Below are 21,173 nucleotides of genomic sequence, written 5' to 3'. Positions count from 1 at the left end.
TGCTTTGTGGTTGATAATGTTTTAGTTCTCTACTTTAAACTTCATCTTTTCAATGATCCAGTACTTTTACCATTGTAACCCAAAGCAGTTTTGTTTTGCAATCTTCATTTGGGTTTGCAAATTTTGCTTTGCAATCTCTATTCGTTATAATGCCGTAATAGAAAACGTAGATGTGATTCGTTGCCTTATACGAGATTGTGAAATACCATGATGACCGCGGTGAGAATAGAGGAGAGAGACAACGATAAAGATTTGCGGTTTTTATATATATATTTTTGTAAATCTAAAATTAATTAATGATTTAAAATCTGATGCATCAATTTGTTTTTCATAATAGCTAATGTGTCACTCATATTTTAAGGATTAAAAAAAAATTGAATTAATGATATTTCATAATTTAAGCCATTTATTATAAAATAAAAGGTTAAGATTAAAATAACTCTATATGGTATATATAGTGGTAGAGTACCTTAAAAACTTTAGAAGATTCAGATCCAGTTAGTTTTAGTTAGCACACTGATTTGCATGTAAAACCACCCCTTAACAAACATTAATTATATATATATATATATATATATATATATACACAGTGGTGGAGGCAGAATTTTAGTCTAAAGGGGGCAAAATTAAAAGATGATATTAAAAGTGAAATTAATCTAAAAAATATTAACCAACAATAATAACAAAATAAATAAACAGTTGTAAGCAAATATGAATATATTTCATATTATTAAAATAAATAAACAAAAATAACCAATTCATAGCTACTAAAAAATTTATAAATTGATGGAGTAAGAATGTGATTAGTGTTACTTAAAAAATATAATAAATAAATGTTAGAAATTATTTTTTGTGATTGGTGACATGCCAATTTGTAAGATATAAGTAGTAAAATTTGTAATATCTCTAACATCATTCAAGAATAAAATGCTGTAAAAAGTATCATAAATATTAAAAATGGTGTAAATAATGATATAAAATAAAAAATAAAAAATAGTGAAATAGGTTCAAGTTGTAGTAGGACAAGACAAAAGCAATGGTTCGGTGACTTTCAACCAAGTAAAAGTCCTTTTTTTCAATTTTTTTTCCTCCATGTTAGAATGTAACTACATTAGACTACTATTACTAAAAAATTTTAGGAGAAGTCAGGGGGGGCAGGTGCCCCCCCTCGCCCCCCTCTGGCTCCGCCAGTGTATATATATATATATATATATATATATAGTCTCATAGTATAACTTGTTGGCACTTTCTAATCTTAGTACTTTCAATGGAGAAATGCTGTATTCAAATCCTCTCATCCCTAACTATCAAATTATTATTATTATTGTTATTATTATTATTATTATACACACTTATACTTAAATTGCTGTAAGACTAAAAACCTTTGCATAACTATATAAAGTTATAAACTTTTTTATTTTATTTTAAGAATTGTAAAGTTATATAAGTTGAAGGGTAAACTACTATTTTGGTTTTTAAATTTTATTAAAAGCATATTTTTGTTCCTAGACCTTCAATTTTTTTTTTTTTTTTTCATATATCCTTAAATTTTATAAATTTTTTTTTTTTTTAAATAGTTTAGAGACAAAAATAGAGATGAATGAAGATTAGTTTTAAAGTTCAAAGAAAAAAAGTGAAATATTTTCAATAATTTAAGGATAAAAGATGAACTTCTTAATAGCAGTTTAGGAATTTTTTTAATCATGGATGAAAAATAAAATTTTGATAAAATTTAAAGATCAAAATAGTATTTTACCCTAAACTATTTTTTTTTTCTTTAAAAAGAAAAAAACTAATATACCGTTGGCAAACGAACATACACGAAAATAGGGATCGAGAGGCAGCAATCGTTTTCAAAGACAAAGAAAGCAAATGGTATGGATCTGACAACAGCCAATATCCACGCTTGTGTTATTGTATGGCATGCAGCAAGCTGCAACGTAGCCTTAGCCCTTAAGACCTGGGAGCATTTTTGACCATGTCGCTGTTATATAGGGTTTAGTGTTAGTAAATATTTGTTGAGTAATTTTCGTGTACATTTGGATCTATTACCACATCAATTGTGACGTGTACTTATAAATATCTCTCTAATAATTTTTATTATTATTTATTAATGCTCTATAGTCATAAATTATTTTACAGCAATTTTTTACAAATTGTGTTAATATAGTTTTACTGGATTTTATCTGGGTTTATTACTAACAACACCTTTTCATTTACTAGTAACTACTCATCACATTAATAATTTATAAAAAATATTGTAAAATAGTTTATATTTTTAACATATTCCTATTTTTTTTTTCAAGAAGCTTGCCATACCATATGATTGGCGCAAAAATGCACAACATGTAGATATTTGCTTGGCTAAATTTAACCCCACTAGAGTCAAATAAGAAAAAAATTAGTGGCGACCAAATTCTCAAAAAAAAAAAAAAAAAAAAAAAATCTAACCACATTGGGCTTGGTTCGGCCCCTAAATTATCAGTTTTCTTATTTTCCTCGATAGCTTTTGACTGAAAATTGATTTCGTTTATTAAAAAGTGAAATAATCTCTAGCGTGGACCATTTTAAATGACATTTTCCCCCAAATGACATGGTTAATTATCAAAGAGATATTAAGGATAGTAACTAAGTAACCAAGACAAAAATGACTTCATAATCTAAACTTCTTTGAATTTTTCTATTGCATTCGAGTGAGATATATATATATATATATATATATATCTATATATATATATATATATTTTTTTTTGAGTAAAAAATTCGAGTGATATTAAGAATACTAAATTATTATTAAAAAAAAGAACGAATACTACAAATTTTTTCTCATAACTTTTACAAATTAAAATGCCAACTTTTAAATATAAATAAAAATGTAAGTAAAAAATTTATTAATTTAATATTTTAATTGTTGATGTTATCAATTATATTTAGCATTTCATTTATAACTTTAATTTTAAGTATTTAACATTTCATTTTGCTGGAAATAGATTTGCACAAGCTGAAAGTCAAACTAGAATAGTGGACACATTCTTTGGAAGGAAGCTGAAATTCATCCAACTAATTAAGTCAAAATATATAGTAAAAGCAAATTTGGTTCTCTATCGGAGATAAATTAGGAGCCCAATGGCGGCACTAGCAAACCCATGAATAATCAAAAGAATGACTTTGATATATTTAAAATATATTAAAGTGAAGTGCTCTGTACACTTGATTTATTGGGATACTTTTCCTTAAAAAAGAAAAAGAAAAAGAAAAAAAAGAAGAGAGTTATTGGACAAATGCTTATCACGTGTTTATATCTCAGTAAGTCTAGCATACAACAGTAATGGACCCAATCTTTGCCCGGATCAAAACACCAAACAGAGCGGCCTTAAGAGAGCTCAACCTAGTTGTCTAAGTCATCACTAAATTTCAGGCACACCCGTGAATGAGTTAATATATATCCAACCCACCAACAAATCACATTTTCCTCTATATATACGTACCCACTTTTCCCTGTGCTAGATTGTACCTGCTTGTTCACTTTTTGTCTTCTAAAATCACATCCATAAGTACTGTCAACACAAATTTAAGCTAGTTTTTTCATGCTGTAAAGAATGGCTTTGACACCTGGAAAGGGATTGTTCTTCCTATCACTGGTGTTTATATGGGCTTGCCAAGTGACTTCCCGCACGCTCCATGACGCTTCCATGATAGAGAGGCATGAGCAATGGATTGCTGTTTATGGACGCACTTATAAGGACAATGCAGAGAAGGAAAGGCGTTTCGAGATATTCAAGGACAATGTTGAGTTCATAGAATCTTTCAACAGTGCTGGAAATCGTTCTTACAAGGTGAGCATCAATGCATTTGCAGATCGAACTCACAAAGAATTCCGGGCCTCTCGCAATGGGTACAAACAGTCCTTCAAAAATCGTTGGCCTGCAAGTGCAACGACACCATTTAAGTTTGAAAATGTGACTGCAGTGCCACCTAGTATTGATTGGAGAAAGAAAGGAGCCGTTACACCTATTAAGGACCAAGGAGAATGTGGTAACACTAACATATCATGTCGTTAATATCTTTATTTAGATAATGTGTATGTTAGAATAGTTATTAAATGATTAAATTAAGGTTTTTTTTTTTTTTTTTTTCAACTTTATTATTAGGACAAGTAGTAGTATAAGAGCAGGTGGTCTGAGTTCAGACTCTATTTGCTTTATCTACTATTAGAAAAAGGTTAAAAAATAAAGTGTTAGAATAATGGTTAAATGTTTAATTTTGCCATTTGTTAATAATTTAAGCTTGTAGGATGAGTGCTAATTTATGAGTGAACATATATATCATGGATTCCATGTTCTAATATAGCTAGCCTTGTGTTGTTATGACATGAATTTAGGATGTTGCTGGGCATTTTCAGCGGTTGCAGCCATGGAAGGGATTAACCAAATTGCACATAAGAAGTTGGTTTCTCTTTCAGAGCAAGAATTAGTTGATTGTGACACCAAAGGTGAAGACCATGGATGTGAAGGTGGTCTAATGGATGAGGCCTTTAAATTTATAATGCAAAACAAAGGCCTAACAAGTGAAGCAAACTATCCCTACAAGGAAGTGGATGGAAGTTGCAACAGAAACAAGGAACAATTCCCTGCCGCCAGGATCACAGGCTATGAAGATGTGCCTGTCAACAATGAGAAGGCACTGCTCAATGCAGTGACCCATCAACCGATTTCTGTAGCAATTGATGCCAGTGGAGCAGCCATGCAGTTTTACTCAAGTGGGATATTCACAGGAGATTGTGGAACAGAGTTGGACCATGGTGTTACTGCAGTTGGTTATGGGATCACAGCCCAAGGGACTAAGTATTGGTTAGTAAAGAATTCATGGGGCACCAGTTGGGGTGAAGATGGATATATAAGAATGGAAAGAGATACTCGTGCCAAGGAAGGTCTATGTGGTATTGCCAAGGACCCTTCCTATCCCACTGCTTGAATATTAGTGAAGGGTGAATAAATCTTATTCTTGCATTTAACTAGTTCTCGATGCGTATCTGAGTGGGACATGTGCTACTTGTTTTAGTCCGATGGTAAATGCCAATATTGCTGTTGGTATGTAGACAAATTAAGTAGTGCAATCTAGTAATGGTATACCATTCTTTTTCTTTCTGTTTCCTATTATTTTTTTTAAGATTATGCTTAAAGTAGTGTAATAACTTGTCATTGATTGAATCAAAAAAAAAAAAAAAAAAAAATCTCATTGATTAAAATGTGAATTCCAATAGCTACCCATCGTGTTTGTGCTCTTTATTTATTTATTTAATTTTTTTTTTCTTCGGGAATGCTTATGCCATGAAGCATGTTTGTTCTGTTTAGATCCCTTTTAAATAAGATTAGTTTAACCTAATGAATTAGCCAAGTAGTTACTTAGGTTAATTTTTCAAATCTAGATTAAACTCATGCAATCATATTACCTACTATGGAAAAGTAAAGAAGACAGTAATATGATGATCTAGGAAAACCAATGAAATCAATAGTTTCAAGGTAAAAAAATATGAGGAGGATTTAACCTAACTATCTACAAGGTAAACAAATCCACTATGATAGAATCAAAGTTTACAATAGATTTAAACCTAAATCTAATGCTACCTCTTGTGGAACTTATTAACACGATCATGTGCAGCTCCAACTCCATAGACTCTTCTATCTTGAATTTGCTGAACACAAACTCCCATGTTTGTGACTTTGAGATCCCAGTCAAAGGTTTCAGATCACCATCAGTAGTAGATCTTTATGTAGCAACTTGTTTGATAGTAGATCTCGTTCCAGTATATGCTTGTAGAGTTAGAAGATTACAGAAATCTCATAGATCTCACATGAGTAACTCACAAGACTTCCAAGAGCTTTTAATTTCAATCGGTCGAACTTATCTTAATTTCGATTGGTCGAACTTCACAGTAGCTTACTTCTTTTTGCAGCTTTGATAGTTTTTGAATCTTGACTTGAACAATCTTAAGCAATTTTTGTTCTCGGTTTGCCAACATACACGAATTAAGAATCTAAACATTTAATCCTAAATATTTAGAACCTAACAAAGCACACTATTTTAAATAAATTATGCTTAAAGTTGTACCTTTAATGTAACCAAAAAAAAAAAGCATGAAGTTCCATAAGTGATTCTTAAAAAATAATAAAAAAAAGAAAAAAGAAAAAATAATAATAGAACTCGAGAACCATTAGTTGGGTTGGTGGTTGCCCATGTTTTGTGTATATATATATATATATATCTATATATCCAATCCAATTAGAAGTCCAAGTCCAATCTAATAGAAGAAGTCAAGCTTAGTGAACTAGCACTATAGCTATAAGAGCACAAATGGGCTGCTATGGTTTAGATTTTAGAGGTTAAAGCTTTTTGCAGATCTCACAATGGTCTGCATGATGGAAATATGCATGTTCGTAGCGGAAAATTAACGGATTTACTTCATTCGCAATTGATAACATGTGCTATGTAAGTTTCAGAATATAAGAACAAGAGTGTACCTTGGTGTGGTGAAATTCAAAACCAAAGATCGGAAGTTCTTGAGAACACCTTTAATCTTCACTCCAATTCCACTAACACCCAAGAAGTGTGGTCTCTCAATCAATTTCTATGAGTTTGTTCAAAGGAGAATGAATGAGTGTTCAACACTCACATACACCATTTCATGTATGTTTCAAAAAATTTGTATGTTTCTCCCCTTACAACTGATTATCTAATTGGGCTGGCCTTTTGGGCTTTTCCAATTGGGCTTTAGTATGTGGCTTGGAGTGGGACCAAAAGGGAACAAATAAGACACTAGCTCCAATGGACCTTGGGTTTTTCTGTCAACTCTTGACAAGTCCAAAATTACCATTAATTATATTTAATACCACTATATAAATATAATTACACTCTAGGCTTTATTAATAAATTATATCCCAAGACTTTATTGTACATGCAACTCCTTCATAAAATATTCGTAGTAATACAAAGTCATAAATGAAGACCGCCACTTTGTAGATTACTACATCTTAATCCTTGAGTACCCGGTTTAATCATTTTAAGTTATGCATCATATATTTATGAAATCCAATTCCATAAATATATACTTTAGTAATTTCTTACTAAAATGGTTAGGCCTAACACTCTGAATAACCGTACCCATTAAACTTATCTTAAGGGAATATTTTATATCTCCGTTAAGAGATTATGAATTCCATCTTGAGAATATATGTTCCATCAATAATGTGGCTGCCCAACATACTGAGATTTTGACCGTTACTTTAGATCTCACTCCTGATATATCAAAGCAACCTACACTTCATGATCAGGTCCATTATTCTCTTAGGATTAAGAGTTTATGTAAATAGAAGTCGTGAGATTTATTATTCAATTGACAGTCATTAAGAGAATAATGAATCTCATAGCGGTTCAGTTCAATATGTCTTAACTCTTAAAACATATCAACATATCAACTAGAAGTCTCCATTTCCATGATCAAGACAAATAATCTTAGTTGATATGTTATAGTCTTCGCAGATGAAATACTCAATTTCGCATTTCATCACCGACTACGAACTATAATTATGAGTTTACAAAGAACTTGTGATTTATATCTTTTGTGACTTTTCACATAAATCACATACTATGCATCTCATGGACTATATGATGATGTCTGAATATTCATGTTACCATTATTTCAGATAATAATAAAACAAATTTATTAGTCACAATATTAAGTCATACATAATGTCATACTTAATATCATACATAGCATCATACAATAGGATTTAAGAGAACTAATCCTAACACTGCAAGCAACAACTTTCGTCCAAAATGTGGTCACACTTGCTCATTGCTTAGGTCGGGGAAGCAATTTTGAACAATTGTAGGTTGATACTTGATTGGCCAAAGTGATCCCTTAATCACGTAATTGCTTAGAACTAAGAAATCAGTGATCAAAGCTAGGCAAATCAGTGTACGTACACAAAGTATAGAACCAGTCATGTCAATCACTCTCAAGAAGACTTCTTGGCTAAATTGTTATAGTACGTCCATCAACATTTCTATGCCGAAAATCAAGCAAAATGGCATCTAATTGAAAGGGAGGAAAGAGTGGATCCTTGATTTGTTCTTTTACACTTGATTAATTGAGCTCAATTCGTCAATTCGTTGTTATTTCTGGTCGCATAACTAAGAATTAATTGTTTGGCATTTACAATATCCATGTTTATTTCACTTTATTAGAAAGAGTTTGTTTGTTTTTGTTTTTGTTTTTTTGGTATTTTTTTTTCCTGGGTGCAATTAATTCAAACCTCACTTATGGCTTATGAGAACCGACTTCAAGGACCTAATTCTTAAAAGATTCAGTTGTAATCTACACCCTTAAAATTTAGGGTATGTTAACAATATAAAGTGAGAGAAAGAGAGACTGAATAGTCTGTATATTATTTGTAAAACAATAATGTACAATAGAGAGCCTTATATAGGCTAGGTATGTGTGCAGTACAAGCAATATGAGTAAACTACAAGTACAGTATACTGGGCCAATCCCGATGGGCTAATCTAATCTAAGCTATACACTAACATCCCCCCTCAAACTCGAGGTGGCAAGGAGGAAGCCAACTGGAGTTTGGATATAAGATCTCGAAGATGACCAGGCGGGTGAGTCTTGGTGAAGATATCAGCAGGCTGGTCAGCAGAGGAGATGGAGAACAACTTGAAATTGCCTTTCTTGAGATGTTGGTGAGTGATGTGGTAGTCGATCTCAATGTGCTTGGTGCGTTCATGGAAGACATTATTATGAGCAATGTAGATATCACTATGATTGTGACAATAGAGAGGAGTGGCAATGGGCTGTGGAGCATCCATGTCAGCCAAGAGCCAACAAAGCCAGACAAGCTCGCAGGTGGTGTCGACAAGGGCACAATACTTAGCCTCAGTACTGGAATGGGAAACCACATCCTGCTTCTTACTACGTCACGAGACAAGAAAAGTACCCAACAGGAAACAAAGACCTGTGATAGAGCATCGATCAGTCAAATTACCTGCCCAATCCACATCTGAATAAGCATGAAGCTTGAGAGAAGACCGAGAGGAGTAGTGGAGTCCTTGATAAAGTGTGCCCTTGACATATCGAAGAATCCGAAGAATGGCAGCATAATGGACAGAACGAGGGGCATCCATGAATTTATTGACCATACCCATAACATGTGAAATATCTGAATGAGTAGTAGTGAGATAGATCAGATTACCAACCAACTGGCAATAGCGAGTAACATCAGATATAGGTTCACAATTCAAGGGTGTGAGCTTTGCATTGTATTCCAAGGGAGTGGAAACAATCTTGTTGTCAGTGATACCGGCTTTGGAGTGAAGATCAAAAGCATATTTAGTTTGGGAAAGATAGTAGCCATCAGAGGATGAGGTAACCTCAAGCCCAAGAAAATAGCTAAGAGTGCCCAGATCTTTCATCTCAAAATGTTGACTAAGGAAGTGCTAAAGAGAGCGGATACCTGCAGAATCATCTTCAGTAATAATCACATCATCAACATAAAGAAGAATAAGATTGATACTAGTAGAGGATCTTCGAACAAAGAGAGCAGTGTCATAAGGACTTGAAGTGAAACCCTGCTGAGCAACAACTGAGCTAAACTTTTCAAACCAAGCTCGAGGAGCCTGCTTGAGGCCATAAAGAGCTTTGTGAAGGCGACAAACTTGACTGCCTGAGTGTGGATAGCTAGGGGGTGGCTGCATGTACACTTCTTCTTGGAGGTCTCCATTAAGGAAAGCATTCTTCACATCCATTTGATAAAAAGGCCAACGGCGAACAGCAGCCACAACAATGAGACATATGATAGATTTAAGGTGAGTAATAGGAGCAAATGTTTCCTCATAGTCAATGCCATACTCCTGAGTAAAACCCTTGGCAACTAGGCGAGCCTTTTACCGTTTAATAGATCCATCAGCCTTGGTCTTGATCTTGTAAACCCACCTACAACTTACTACAGACTGACTAGGAGGCAAATCAACCATATCCTAAGTGTGATTCTTATGAAGGGCATCTAGTTCTTTGTTCATAGCTTGCTGCCAAAGCAGGTCAGTATGGGCCTCATGATAGGTGTGAGGTTCATTGAAGGTGGCAAGAGCAAAAGAACAGTGATAATCAGTGAGATAAGGGGGAGGAATGCTTACCCGAGTGGAACGACGAAGTTCAGGACCAATAGGAGGCTCAGGAGAGGGTGGTGCCACAGGATCCAAGACAGGCAGGTCATATCTTGGGGACAGAACCAGAGATGAGTTTTCTAAAGAGGTAGTCGATGTTGAAGAATCCTCCACAAGTTCAGGATAGAGAGGGAGGAAAAGATCAGTAAAATTGGAAGACTATGTGGAAGAGGACACAGGAAACTGTTAAAGACTCGTGGAAGGACAATGTTCCCAAAACTCAACATGACGGGAGACACGAAGGTGATAAGAAATGGGATCATAGTAGTGAAAACCCTTTTGAGATACACCATAACCAAGGAAACAACAGAGACGAGCACGAGGCTGGAGTTTTGTTCGTTCATGAAGAGGAAGAGAGACAAAACAAGCACAATAAAAAACCTGAAGAGAGGAGTAGTCAGGAGTTTGACCATCGAGAAGCTCGAATGGAGATTTGTTGTGTGTAGTTGGTGAAGGAATACAATTAATGGTGTACACAGTAGTGAGTGCGACCTCACCCTAAAAGTGCTCAGGAATAGAGGCAGAAATAAGAAGGGTGCGGACAACATCAAGAATGTGACGATGTTTTTGTTTTGCATGACCATTTTGTTGAGAGGTGTAAGGAAAAGACCACCGAGGAAGGGTACCATGACTGTCTAAAAAGGATAGGAAAGATTTATCATTATATTCTTGAGCATTATCTAATTAAAAGACTTTGACGGTGTAATTGAACTGTGTTTCAATCATTTTATGAAATGTTTGGTAAATAGATACAAGTTCATACCTATGGTGAAGTAGATAAATCTAAGTATATCGAGAAAAATCATCCACAAATATGACAAAATATTTAGATCCCCTATTAGTGGGAATAGGTGTTGGACCCCAAATATCAGAATGTATAAGATCAAAAGGTGCAGAAGAAAATGAGTCACTATTATTAAAGGGCAATTTTGTTTGTTTGCCAAAACGACAGGAAGTACAATCAAAATTTTGAAACTGGATTAAACCTAAATGACCTTGAGAAGCTAACAACTGAAGACGAGATAAAGATGGATGACCAAGACGAGCATGCCAAAGATTAGGTGAGGGGGTGGCAGTGGTAGTAGCTGTAGAAACAACTTGTGAAGGAATCTTCAAGTCATGAACCTCAAACATGCGACCAACCTTACAGCCTGTTCCAAGCACTTGACCCGTCCGGGGATCCTGCACATCAACACCATGATTAGTAAATAGAAGATCTATGCATAATTCACAAAGTTGACCAACAAAAAGTAAATTGAGGGATAACTTTGGGATATGAAAAGTGTCATTAAAGGATAAACAAGGAGAATGATTGTTCCTTTATGACTAACAGGCATAGGAGTTCCATCAGCAGTGTAGATGGTGATTGGATGTTTTAAGGGTGACTTATTAGAAAATTGGGATTCATTAGGAGTTATATGGTTACAACATGCAGTATCAAAAAACCAAGCTTGTTTACCTGAGGCGACAAAAAGGGCAGTGGAAGTGCGGTATAAAACTTATTGAACTACTGCCTCAATATTAGCTGTAATAAGTGAGGAAGCCAAAGATGGACCTATAGGAACCGATGAATCTGAAGGACATACAGCAGCTGCCTGAGGAAGAGAAGATTTATTCTGCTCTTGTACAAATTTTTGCAGTTTGCGACAAACTGAGATGTCATGGCCTTTGGCATGGCAAAACTCACAGCGAGTACCTTTGGAAGGTTGAGAGGTAGGACACCCAATGTTTATTCGTGAAGGAGCAGTGAATGTAGCAATGGGAGGTTGTGGAGATGAAGTAGCCAATACATGATCAGATGATGACATGTGATGAGTAGGCCAATGGTTCTCCTCAGAAATGAGCTCCTTGATTGCAGCATCAAGAGAAGGAGTAGGAGATCGGCTAAGCAAAGAAGCCCTAGTAGGCTCAAAATCCTCATGTAAACCCATCATGAAGTGCATAAATTTACGGCGATCCCGATATTTGACAAAAAGCTCAATGTCCTTAGAACACACTAGTGGAGGATCTACAACAGAGAGTTGTTCCCACATAGTAGAAGTCTGAGATTAAAAATAAAAAATAGACTAACCTGTCTCTTCCCTCTTAAACTTTCAAAATTTTGATATGTACACTTATTGTTCTATATTGTTTGGATTAAAGGCCTTCTTAATGCATCGTGATAAGGTGTTTGTTAAAAACTAAATTGTAATTTAAACCATTAATGTTGCTTTACTAATTTAAATTCCCTTAAAATTTGAGCTCCTTTTGTTTCGTTGTAAATCTTTTTGAAGATATTTTTGCATTTTACGGTGTTTGCTTCTTTGTAAAATTTAGTCAAACCTAAAAATGTTTTCTGTTGACCATAAAATTCATTGTAAAATTTTGTAAAATGATGTTTTTACAAAAAAAAAAAAAAAAAATGATAAAACATTATAAACACAAATAGTGGTTCTCAACACCACCCCCCCCCCCCCCCCCCAAAAAAAAAAAAAACACTAATGGTTGGGCTTCAGTGCCTGGAGTTGCCGATGGTGGCTGAGAGGCTTCAGTTATGGTGATTTATGCTTGAAATATTTCATGTCAACCAAACACTTGAAAATGTTTTAAATGAAAATGCTCTAAAATATGAAAATTTTTTACTGCAAAACAAATAGAGCATTGTGATAATATATATTTTGCCCACTAAAGTGTCAAAATTTAGATCTATAAAACTACATCATTTTGGGTTAAGTTGGCATATATTTAATGGACACCTCATCACAGTTCATGGATGGAAGGTGTTATATCCAAATAACAAAAAATAACATCATGGGTTTGAATCCAATTTTGAAACTATAAGGGATTGTCGTACCCTAATTCTCACCGCGTTTTGAGATACATTCCAATGGCTTTGGTATACGTTACTCGGCGACATGCGTGTGTGTGTTTGCATAAAGCTAACATGTGTGTAAGACACGTATGCAGTATTATTGTGGGCTATGTGTGGGATGAATATTTATACCTATATTCATTTTAAGGAGTAACCACCAAATATTGAGATTCTAAGGTGTGATTGGCCTCTAAATCTATTAATTTTATTTCCTAAATTAACTAAGAAAACCCTAGGGCTTCTAAGCTAAACTAGAAAATAAAAAAATGCCTTGAACCAAAAATCAAAGATTTAGAAGTTCGGTTATGTGTGGGGAAAGTGTTAGGCACCCCACAATGCTTATCCAAAATAATAGTACATTGTTTCGAATTTAATCTTAAATATCACCATTTAAAGAATAATTGAAAATATTTAGAATTTGGTTTTTAAAAAATAAAAAGAATGATATGCATGTATATGTGAAATAAAGTAGAGATAAATCCTATCCTAAGATGACATGTGTGAAGATGACATATGATCTGAAGGGAATATACATGAAATTCCCAGATATGAGATGCAAAAATTGAGAAAAATATACGCCAAAGAAAACAATCATACATGACAATATTTACATGGTTTGGTAACTTGCTTATGTCTACGAAGTTGCAGGGATTTCATTATTCTTAGAGAAAAAAAAAAAATACAGGATGTGTAGTATAGTTTTCTCCACTCCATGGACTAAGTCTCATAAAATCTCCCATTAACAATTGTAACAATATTATTTTGAGTCGAGTCATAATCTGGATCAAACACAACTAAGTTCCACAAAACCCAACATGATCTATCTAGTATGACATATGTGGAAATGACATGTAATCTATTCTAAAATGACACATAAAGATGACATACAATCTATCCTAAAATAAAATGTAAGCTATCCGAAAATGACATTTGCAATCTAAACTATGATGACATATGAATGGCATATATAGCATGAATAATTTAAATAATAGATAAAGAGTTCCATTCATTTAAATAAGAGATAAATAGTGTACCATTCATTTAAATAAGAGATAAATAGTGTACCATTCATTTAAATAAGAGATAAAGAGTATACCTCACGCGTTTAAATTAAACTAAACCATATTAGTTATCATATTTATTTCATGCAAAAATAACAAAGTAAGACGTTAGTTTTGGGGGAAGGGGTTATGTTTGGCTTTTAGGTTGCCCATGCATTTAATGGATTTAAGCCATGAGCAAAACATCATATTTTAAAACACTCAAAATAAATTCCTTAAAGGTTTTTTTTTTTTTTTTTTTTTTTTTTTTTTTTTTTTTTTTTTTTTTTTGGGTGAAAACTCATAGGTTTTTGAGAAAATCATAAAAAGAAAGGATTAAAATCCCATAGGTTTTTAATTTTTTTAATCTTTTAAAATATCTCCTAGAAGGGAAAGAATAAAAATCCGATGAGTTTTTAGATTGGAAAAGAATCCCTAGAAAGGGAGAAGACTGACAATTTAATTTTTTTTTGAATTTTTAATTTATAACTCCCAAAACAAGGATTAAAAATTCAATGGATTTTTTGTTTTTGGAAAGGTTCCTGAAAAGGAAACAGATTAAAAATTCAATTGGTTTTACAATTTAAAAATAATTTTAAAAAGGAGATGAATAGAAAGAGCCCATGGATTTTACGAAAGAATAGAAACAAGCACATGGGCTATGGAGGTAAATATATTAAAAAAGATAAACTTGTAAACACTCAATTTTGCACCTATAATTTAACATTGGGAGATGACCAAATAATCATTCTAGGTACCCAAATATCATGGTTGCATTTCATTCATTAACTCATTCATCACATATTATTGATCTTGAGATTCTAATGATCACCATGATATGTTCGGTTTCCAAATCGGATGGTTAGAACATGTGATTAATTAAAATTTATTTTGATTGGTTAATAATTAAATTAATTAAATGAATTTTTGTGATTGGTTAAGTATTTTTATTAAAGTGAGATTTGTTGCTTGGGATTAAAATAAATAAGTTGATAATAGTTAAAGACCGTAGATAATTAGTTTTTTGGGATAATTATCTTCAAAATAATTATTTGAAAAACCCTAATTATCACTCTAGGATAAAATTTATCATGAAAATAACTCTAAAATTCATTCAAATACAGTTTTAGACTTGGAAAATACTTTAGAAACGTGCTAATCAAGTAGTAGTTTTCAGATTCACGTTCTAAGGAACTTTTCGTATAGTAAACATTGAAATTCGGAATAGGCTATTTTTGGAAAAGTTGTAGGGAATTGAATGTTCCTTCTGCTATCAAAATTTCAGCTTAATTCGAATTAGGGTTGTCCACAGAAAATCGGTACCCGACCCACCCGCAAAAACCATCCGATCCGGCCCGAGTACCGGTTGACCCGACGCTGGTGACGGTCGGTGGCGGGTCTCCGCCTCCAGAACCCGTAACCGGCGGGTCGGTTAGCGGATTTCCCCCCCCCCCCAAAATCTGAAAAACCCGAACCGACCAGCGAAAATCCATGATCCGGTGAGAAATCCAGATTCCGGCAAGCAAAACCTAGATTCCGCGCAAGCAAAACCCAGATTCCGGTGTTATTTGATAATTCCAGCGAGTTTTGAGATGTATTTTGGCTAGATCTTGACTAGATCCGACGAGATTTCGCTAGATCTAGTTGAGTTCTTGGTTAGATCCAGCGAGATTTCGCTGAATCTAGTCGAGATCTTGGCTATTTTCAGCGAAAACTCAAAGGATTTGGCCGATTTTCATCATTTTCTAGCCGGATTTTCTTTATTTTCCAGATCTCGACTCCGACTGAACCCGACCACCACTCGTTGTTGTTCTAACCTGTTCGAACTGACTTCTCCGACGGTCGATGGCGGGTTGAAAGTTTGCCCACCCGATTTGGTCGGGTCGGTTCCGGGTTGGGCACAAACCCGACCCGGACCGACCCGTGGACAACCCTAATCCGAATTTGGACTAGAGAGATACGGTCAAAATACTGAAACTTGTTGTTGAGGTCCAAAAAAATCACAATGTTGAACCAAGACCCAAAACAACACAAAGGATTGAAGTCCAGGAAAGTAAAACATTTGGGCTTCCAATAAAGAAAAAAGGAAGAGAGGTCCAAACCCATTAAGGGTCCATAAGAGGGGACCCAAATCCATGAATGGGCAAGTTTTGGACCTCATGAAACAAAGGAAAGAAAAAGCCTAGCCCAACCCTCAAAGGTCAGAAAAATCGTTGGGGAGCCCAGGAAAAGAATTGAACCAGGATACCTGGGGATTCCTAGGAGCCTGGGATCCCCGAGACATACAACAAAGCCAAGTTGGGATTAAGACAGTTTAAGGGAGCATGCCAAGAAACACAAGGAACCAGAACAGATATGTCCCTATCAGCCACCCAATGATGCAGAAAGGAATCAGCTCACTTGGGAAAAATGATAAAAGGGAAAGTAGCCAAAAGGTGGGTATGAAAAAGTGGAATCTAGAAGCCTTAAAGAAGGAAAGAACAAAGGTCAGCCTTTTTGGACCCCTCCAGAACGAGAAAGTCAGCTAGAGGCTTTTGAAGAAGGAACCTCAAAAGAAGAAAATAATGAAGAATGAGGAAGGGACTAGCCACCAATGTTGCTGACACAACATTGGTTTTGGTACCCAAAGGAGCAAATGGAGGGAATCAATGGTACCCTATAAACCCTAGGATGACACTATAAAATGGTAAGCAGAAAACAGTGAAAGACATTCAGACACAGTCAATTGAAGTAAAAATGCTTGAGAAAACTTTGTCAGAATTCAAAAGGGGAGAAAAGAGAGGGAAAACAGCGTCTGGGATCCTCAAACAGCCACTAGAGAACACACTTGGATCCAAAGGGATTCAAATTTCGCAAGTCTTAGAGGCCTAAAGAGCAACAATCTAAGTCTGTGATTTTTGAACTTATTTGGACCTTGTAACACGTCCTAGTGAGCATGATGTATCACAAAACTTAAGAAAATAATGAGACATTCCATATCATCCTAAGGATCCCTAACGTTTTATTTTACTTTTCTTGCTCATATATCATTCTTTACTGTTCCTTGTTGCTCAATACGTATTTGCTTGTATGTTAATATGTATGTGTTGTAGGATCCACACTTTGTGCACCACTTGGTTTGAAATTAGCCCAATTTAGCTGTGGTGAACTAAGCTCAATCCCTTAAAGCATAAAGCATCAGGCCCAAGATCCTTGTTCTTTAACTTGGGCCTGTGTGCTATTTTACAAAAAAAAAAAAAAAAAAAAAAAAAAAAAAAAAAAAAAAAAAAAAGAAAAAAAAGAAAAAAAAAAAGAAAAAAAGAACCTACACACTTGTTCAAATTTGAAAATTTAGCTCAACTCTTATTCAAAACTCTTTCATTTAGGATTTTTTTCCCTATGTTTTTTGCTTATTTTTTAAGCTAATATGACTTAGGGCCTATTTGGATAGGCTTTTCACAAAAGTGCGTTTTAAAAACGAGCATTTTTAAAATGTGCGTTTTGAAAACATCATTTTAAAAACCACTAATAAGTGTTTGGTTAAAATGTAAAAATATGCATTTTTTATTTTTAAAGCTACATTAAACGTTTGGATAAGTTGTTTTAAAAATGGTTGTTTTGAGTGTAAATTCCAAAAAAAGAGTTAACTATTTTGTTAAAGTTATTTTGTCATTTTTCCTTTAATCAATGCTTTTTTTTTTTTATTATTATTGAAAATATGTAATTAAGCCTGACAATTACATTAATAATAATAAAAATAACGATATTGTCGTTGTTGGAATTCATGGAGAGAAATTTATATAATTTAAAATTGAAAAAGAAAAAAAAAACCCGTCAAGAGGAAGATATTAAAATGATTAGGAAAATAATTATATTAAAATAATTACTAAAAAAAAATAAGCAGAGCTAATTGGTATAACTCAAGGGAATAAAACAAGTATTAAAGTAAATTTAAGATCATGAAATAAGTAGAGCTCATCAAAGTCATTGACAAAGAGTTGAAACTTGAGTGGAGGTAGATAATGTTGTCATTAAGTCATTCATTTTTTTTTAAGATAAACAAGTTTTGGCCCCAAGGAAGAGGAACAATAGTGACCGCCACTTCATGAGTCAAAGGCCCCCCAACCGATTATGCTGCTGCCTTGGGGTTGTTATTAAGCCATCCATATAGTTTCAAAAAAGTAAGTATTCAAGGTTGTCATTTTTTTTATCAACCTCATCAAAGGATCTATACTTCTACCACCAATGGTAAAGTTTTGTCCCAAAATCTCTTAGTAGCAATGAGCCAATAACGATCATTGTTGACAAATATCTGATACAACTCTAAATAATACTCATTTTGTCATTTTGGGCAATGTCTATATGATACTTAAAAACGAAGAGTAACAACGAAGCTCAAATGGCAGCTCATAATAAGTTTATTGCCCCACTCAGAGCCTCTTCGTTTTAGAATCACTTTTCAATTGTATCACCCCAGAAAGCTTGTTGAGCTCATATAGCAATCCAACTGAGAACGGGAAACATGTTGTTATACAAACTCGATAGACCATGCTAGCAGCAGTCAGAGCCATTGCTTCTGCTATAAAAACATCACAAAATTTCCTACAGTTTTCCCAAAAAATGAAGCTAACCCAATATTAGTAAAAGTGCATGTGCAAAAACAGAATAAGCACTGTAGTTGAACTCAAAACTCACCCACCTCTTAACTAGACTATTCTATACCATGGTTGAAATATATGATTTTTGTTTTTAATTTTTGAATTTTGACGTTGATCAAGAGTGACAAAATATAATGAAAACAAAACTTTAGTTCATTGCCAATCACTGCTATGTTTCCTTTATTGTGTTGCATGTTTTTCCACAGAAATAAGTCTTCATAAATAACTCTAATGCCCACAAACAATTACGTTAAGCCTAGTTACACAACCTCAACAAACAAGATATGAAGAACATATATCCCAGGTCAAAATTTTGGCAAATAACATAGTTCAACACACCTCATTATAAAGACCTCCTGCCCAAACTCTCTCTGCATATCTGAATTTACACACTCAGATATGAGGATGATGCTCAGCAGTGCAGTGTATCAACAAAGGTGGTAGAGAGGGGAATTGGGATTGCCTTCATCTTTGAAAATTAATTCCTGGGAAAAATCAAAAAGAGCAGCAGCTAAGATTCCACTACCCATCCTAGTCCTGGACAACATCTCAGCTGGTCGGATGCCCAGTAACTATTATACTCCTAAGGGTATGAAAACTGTATATATATTGCTATATTGAACAATGTGTACATGGAAAGTATATATAATTGAACTAACTCTCTAATACTAAACGACCTTTAGCTTTGATTTATACAAGCAAACTACTGTTGTTCTACAAGAAATTCAAACTAGCTTGACTTGCTTTCTTTCTTCCTCTTTTCTCTCTTCTAGACCAGGATTGAGCATTCTTTTAAACTTGTTGTCTTCTATTCTCAGATGCTCCCCCTTAAGATGAGCAGGGGAATGAATGTTACCTAGGCTTTTCTTGGTTAACTTATCCCCTATCTGTGACTTGGTCTTGATGTGCAGCAATCTAATTATTTTATCTCACACAACATGTCAATCAATCTCTCTGTGTTTTGTCCTCTCGTGAGACAGGATTGGATCCACTGTGGAAGTGCAGCTTGCCTATCAGCAATCCAACCCCACTTCAGCAATATATCTTTAGATTAATGAGATCATAGTTCAATAGCAATCAGATCACATCCATTTCATCATCATTCAATCATTTCAAAAAAAATGTATTAGAAGCTTATGAACTACTAATCTGAAACTCAGTTCTAAATACTATAATTCTTTTTGATTTGTAATACTTTTAAAACCTATGTGCAAATTTGTAATTTTAAACTGAGAAAATTTTCTGGAACCTGTTAATAAGTAACCGAACTTTGCTTTAGAAGATGGGGGCTACAAGCACAGGCAAGAGAAGTAAAGCGTCTAAATTTTGCATGCCCCACAAAGTGTCATCACAATCTTTTTCTTAATGATCAATAAACGCTACCACAATTATCAAAGTAAAATTCAAGCATAATTATCATCAAAGTTAAATTATGACATATGGATCCAAAGCTTATTGGCTTGTATGGCTACAGAGCTATTGCCAGTGAATTTAAAGCCTTGGAAGGCTGCACAAAGCTACATCCGTAGAGCACCTAGTCATATCTCATATATATCTAAATCTGAGTAAGATAATCTGCAAGTAAGAAAAACAAAACGGAACAGGCTCACAAAATGCTAAAAACAAAACAGAGCAGGCTTACAAAATGCTGAATTGTTTTTTAAAAACTTCACAACACAACCAGTAAAGAAACAGCAGCCACACCAAATATCCAACCAAAATTTGATTTTAGTACCATCAGTTAACTCAAATTAATCATGATGATTACATAAGGTATCAAATAAGATAACAAAACTCAATCATGAGTCAACAAAATAAGCAAGCTTTCATCATACAGAGCATGATACTGATCAATTAATGCATGATACTGACCGAAACATAAAAATTTGTCCAAAATAGAAATAATGAAAATACATCGGTTACAACCCACAAATGGACCTAGCAATCTTGTCACAAATAAACTTCATCTCCTTATCATTCATATTCTCAATGTTTGCCTGACTACTACTACCTTTTTCACTACTATTGCTTTCTGGTTTGTCCAAGTTATGCTCATCCCATTTAAACAATCACAACAATTTCCACCATTAATCAAACCAATCCATCTAAGACCTTAACATGAATTTTGTCCCTCCTGCTCATATAGTCTCTATTTATACTTGCATTTTGACAATTACTGTCAGTTTTTATTGGACACATGTATTTGAGTAACCTCAATCCTTAGGACAACTTTCATGATGCAATGTCAAGCTCTCCCTGATTTTTGGAGTGGCTGCCTAATTGTACACAAATCCCTTTAGTTCTCAAATCTTAAATTATTATAATTGCATTCTCAATTAATATCTTATTACCAAGTAGTAAGCACTTGTTTTAGATTTCCCAAGCTTCTCAACTACTTTATGACTAATGATTCACTCACTA

The 21,173-nt window shown here is 34.1% G+C and overlaps 1 protein-coding gene across 1 annotated transcript; it reads left to right on the top strand.

Moving 5' to 3' along the window:
* The first annotated feature begins 3,519 nt into the window (after positions 1 to 3,519).
* Positions 3,520 to 5,147, top strand: LOC115992398 (senescence-specific cysteine protease SAG39-like). The gene is made up of 2 exons (XM_031116587.1): positions 3,520 to 4,035; positions 4,382 to 5,147. Exons 1-2 carry the CDS (start codon positions 3,600 to 3,602, stop codon positions 4,972 to 4,974), a joined length of 1,029 nt encoding a protein of 342 aa, XP_030972447.1. The 5' UTR covers positions 3,520 to 3,599; the 3' UTR covers positions 4,975 to 5,147.
* The last annotated feature ends 16,026 nt before the right edge of the window (positions 5,148 to 21,173 follow it).

This window comes from Quercus lobata, chromosome 5 (assembly GCF_001633185.2).
Source record: "Quercus lobata isolate SW786 chromosome 5, ValleyOak3.0 Primary Assembly, whole genome shotgun sequence".
Classification (NCBI taxonomy): Eukaryota; Viridiplantae; Streptophyta; class Magnoliopsida; order Fagales; family Fagaceae; genus Quercus; species Quercus lobata.
The sequence above is the reverse complement of the archived record's forward strand: the minus strand, read 5'-3'. Positions and strand labels throughout refer to the sequence as shown.

Excerpts from the sequence above, each read along its gene's own strand:
- LOC115992398 (XM_031116587.1), top strand. The coding sequence starts at position 3,600 with ATGGCTTTGACACCTGGAAAGGGATTGTTCTTCCTATCACTGGTGTTT. Across the intron at positions 4,036-4,381 it reads TAAGGACCAAGGAGAATGTG|GATGTTGCTGGGCATTTTCA; the intron begins GTAACACTAACA and ends ACATGAATTTAG.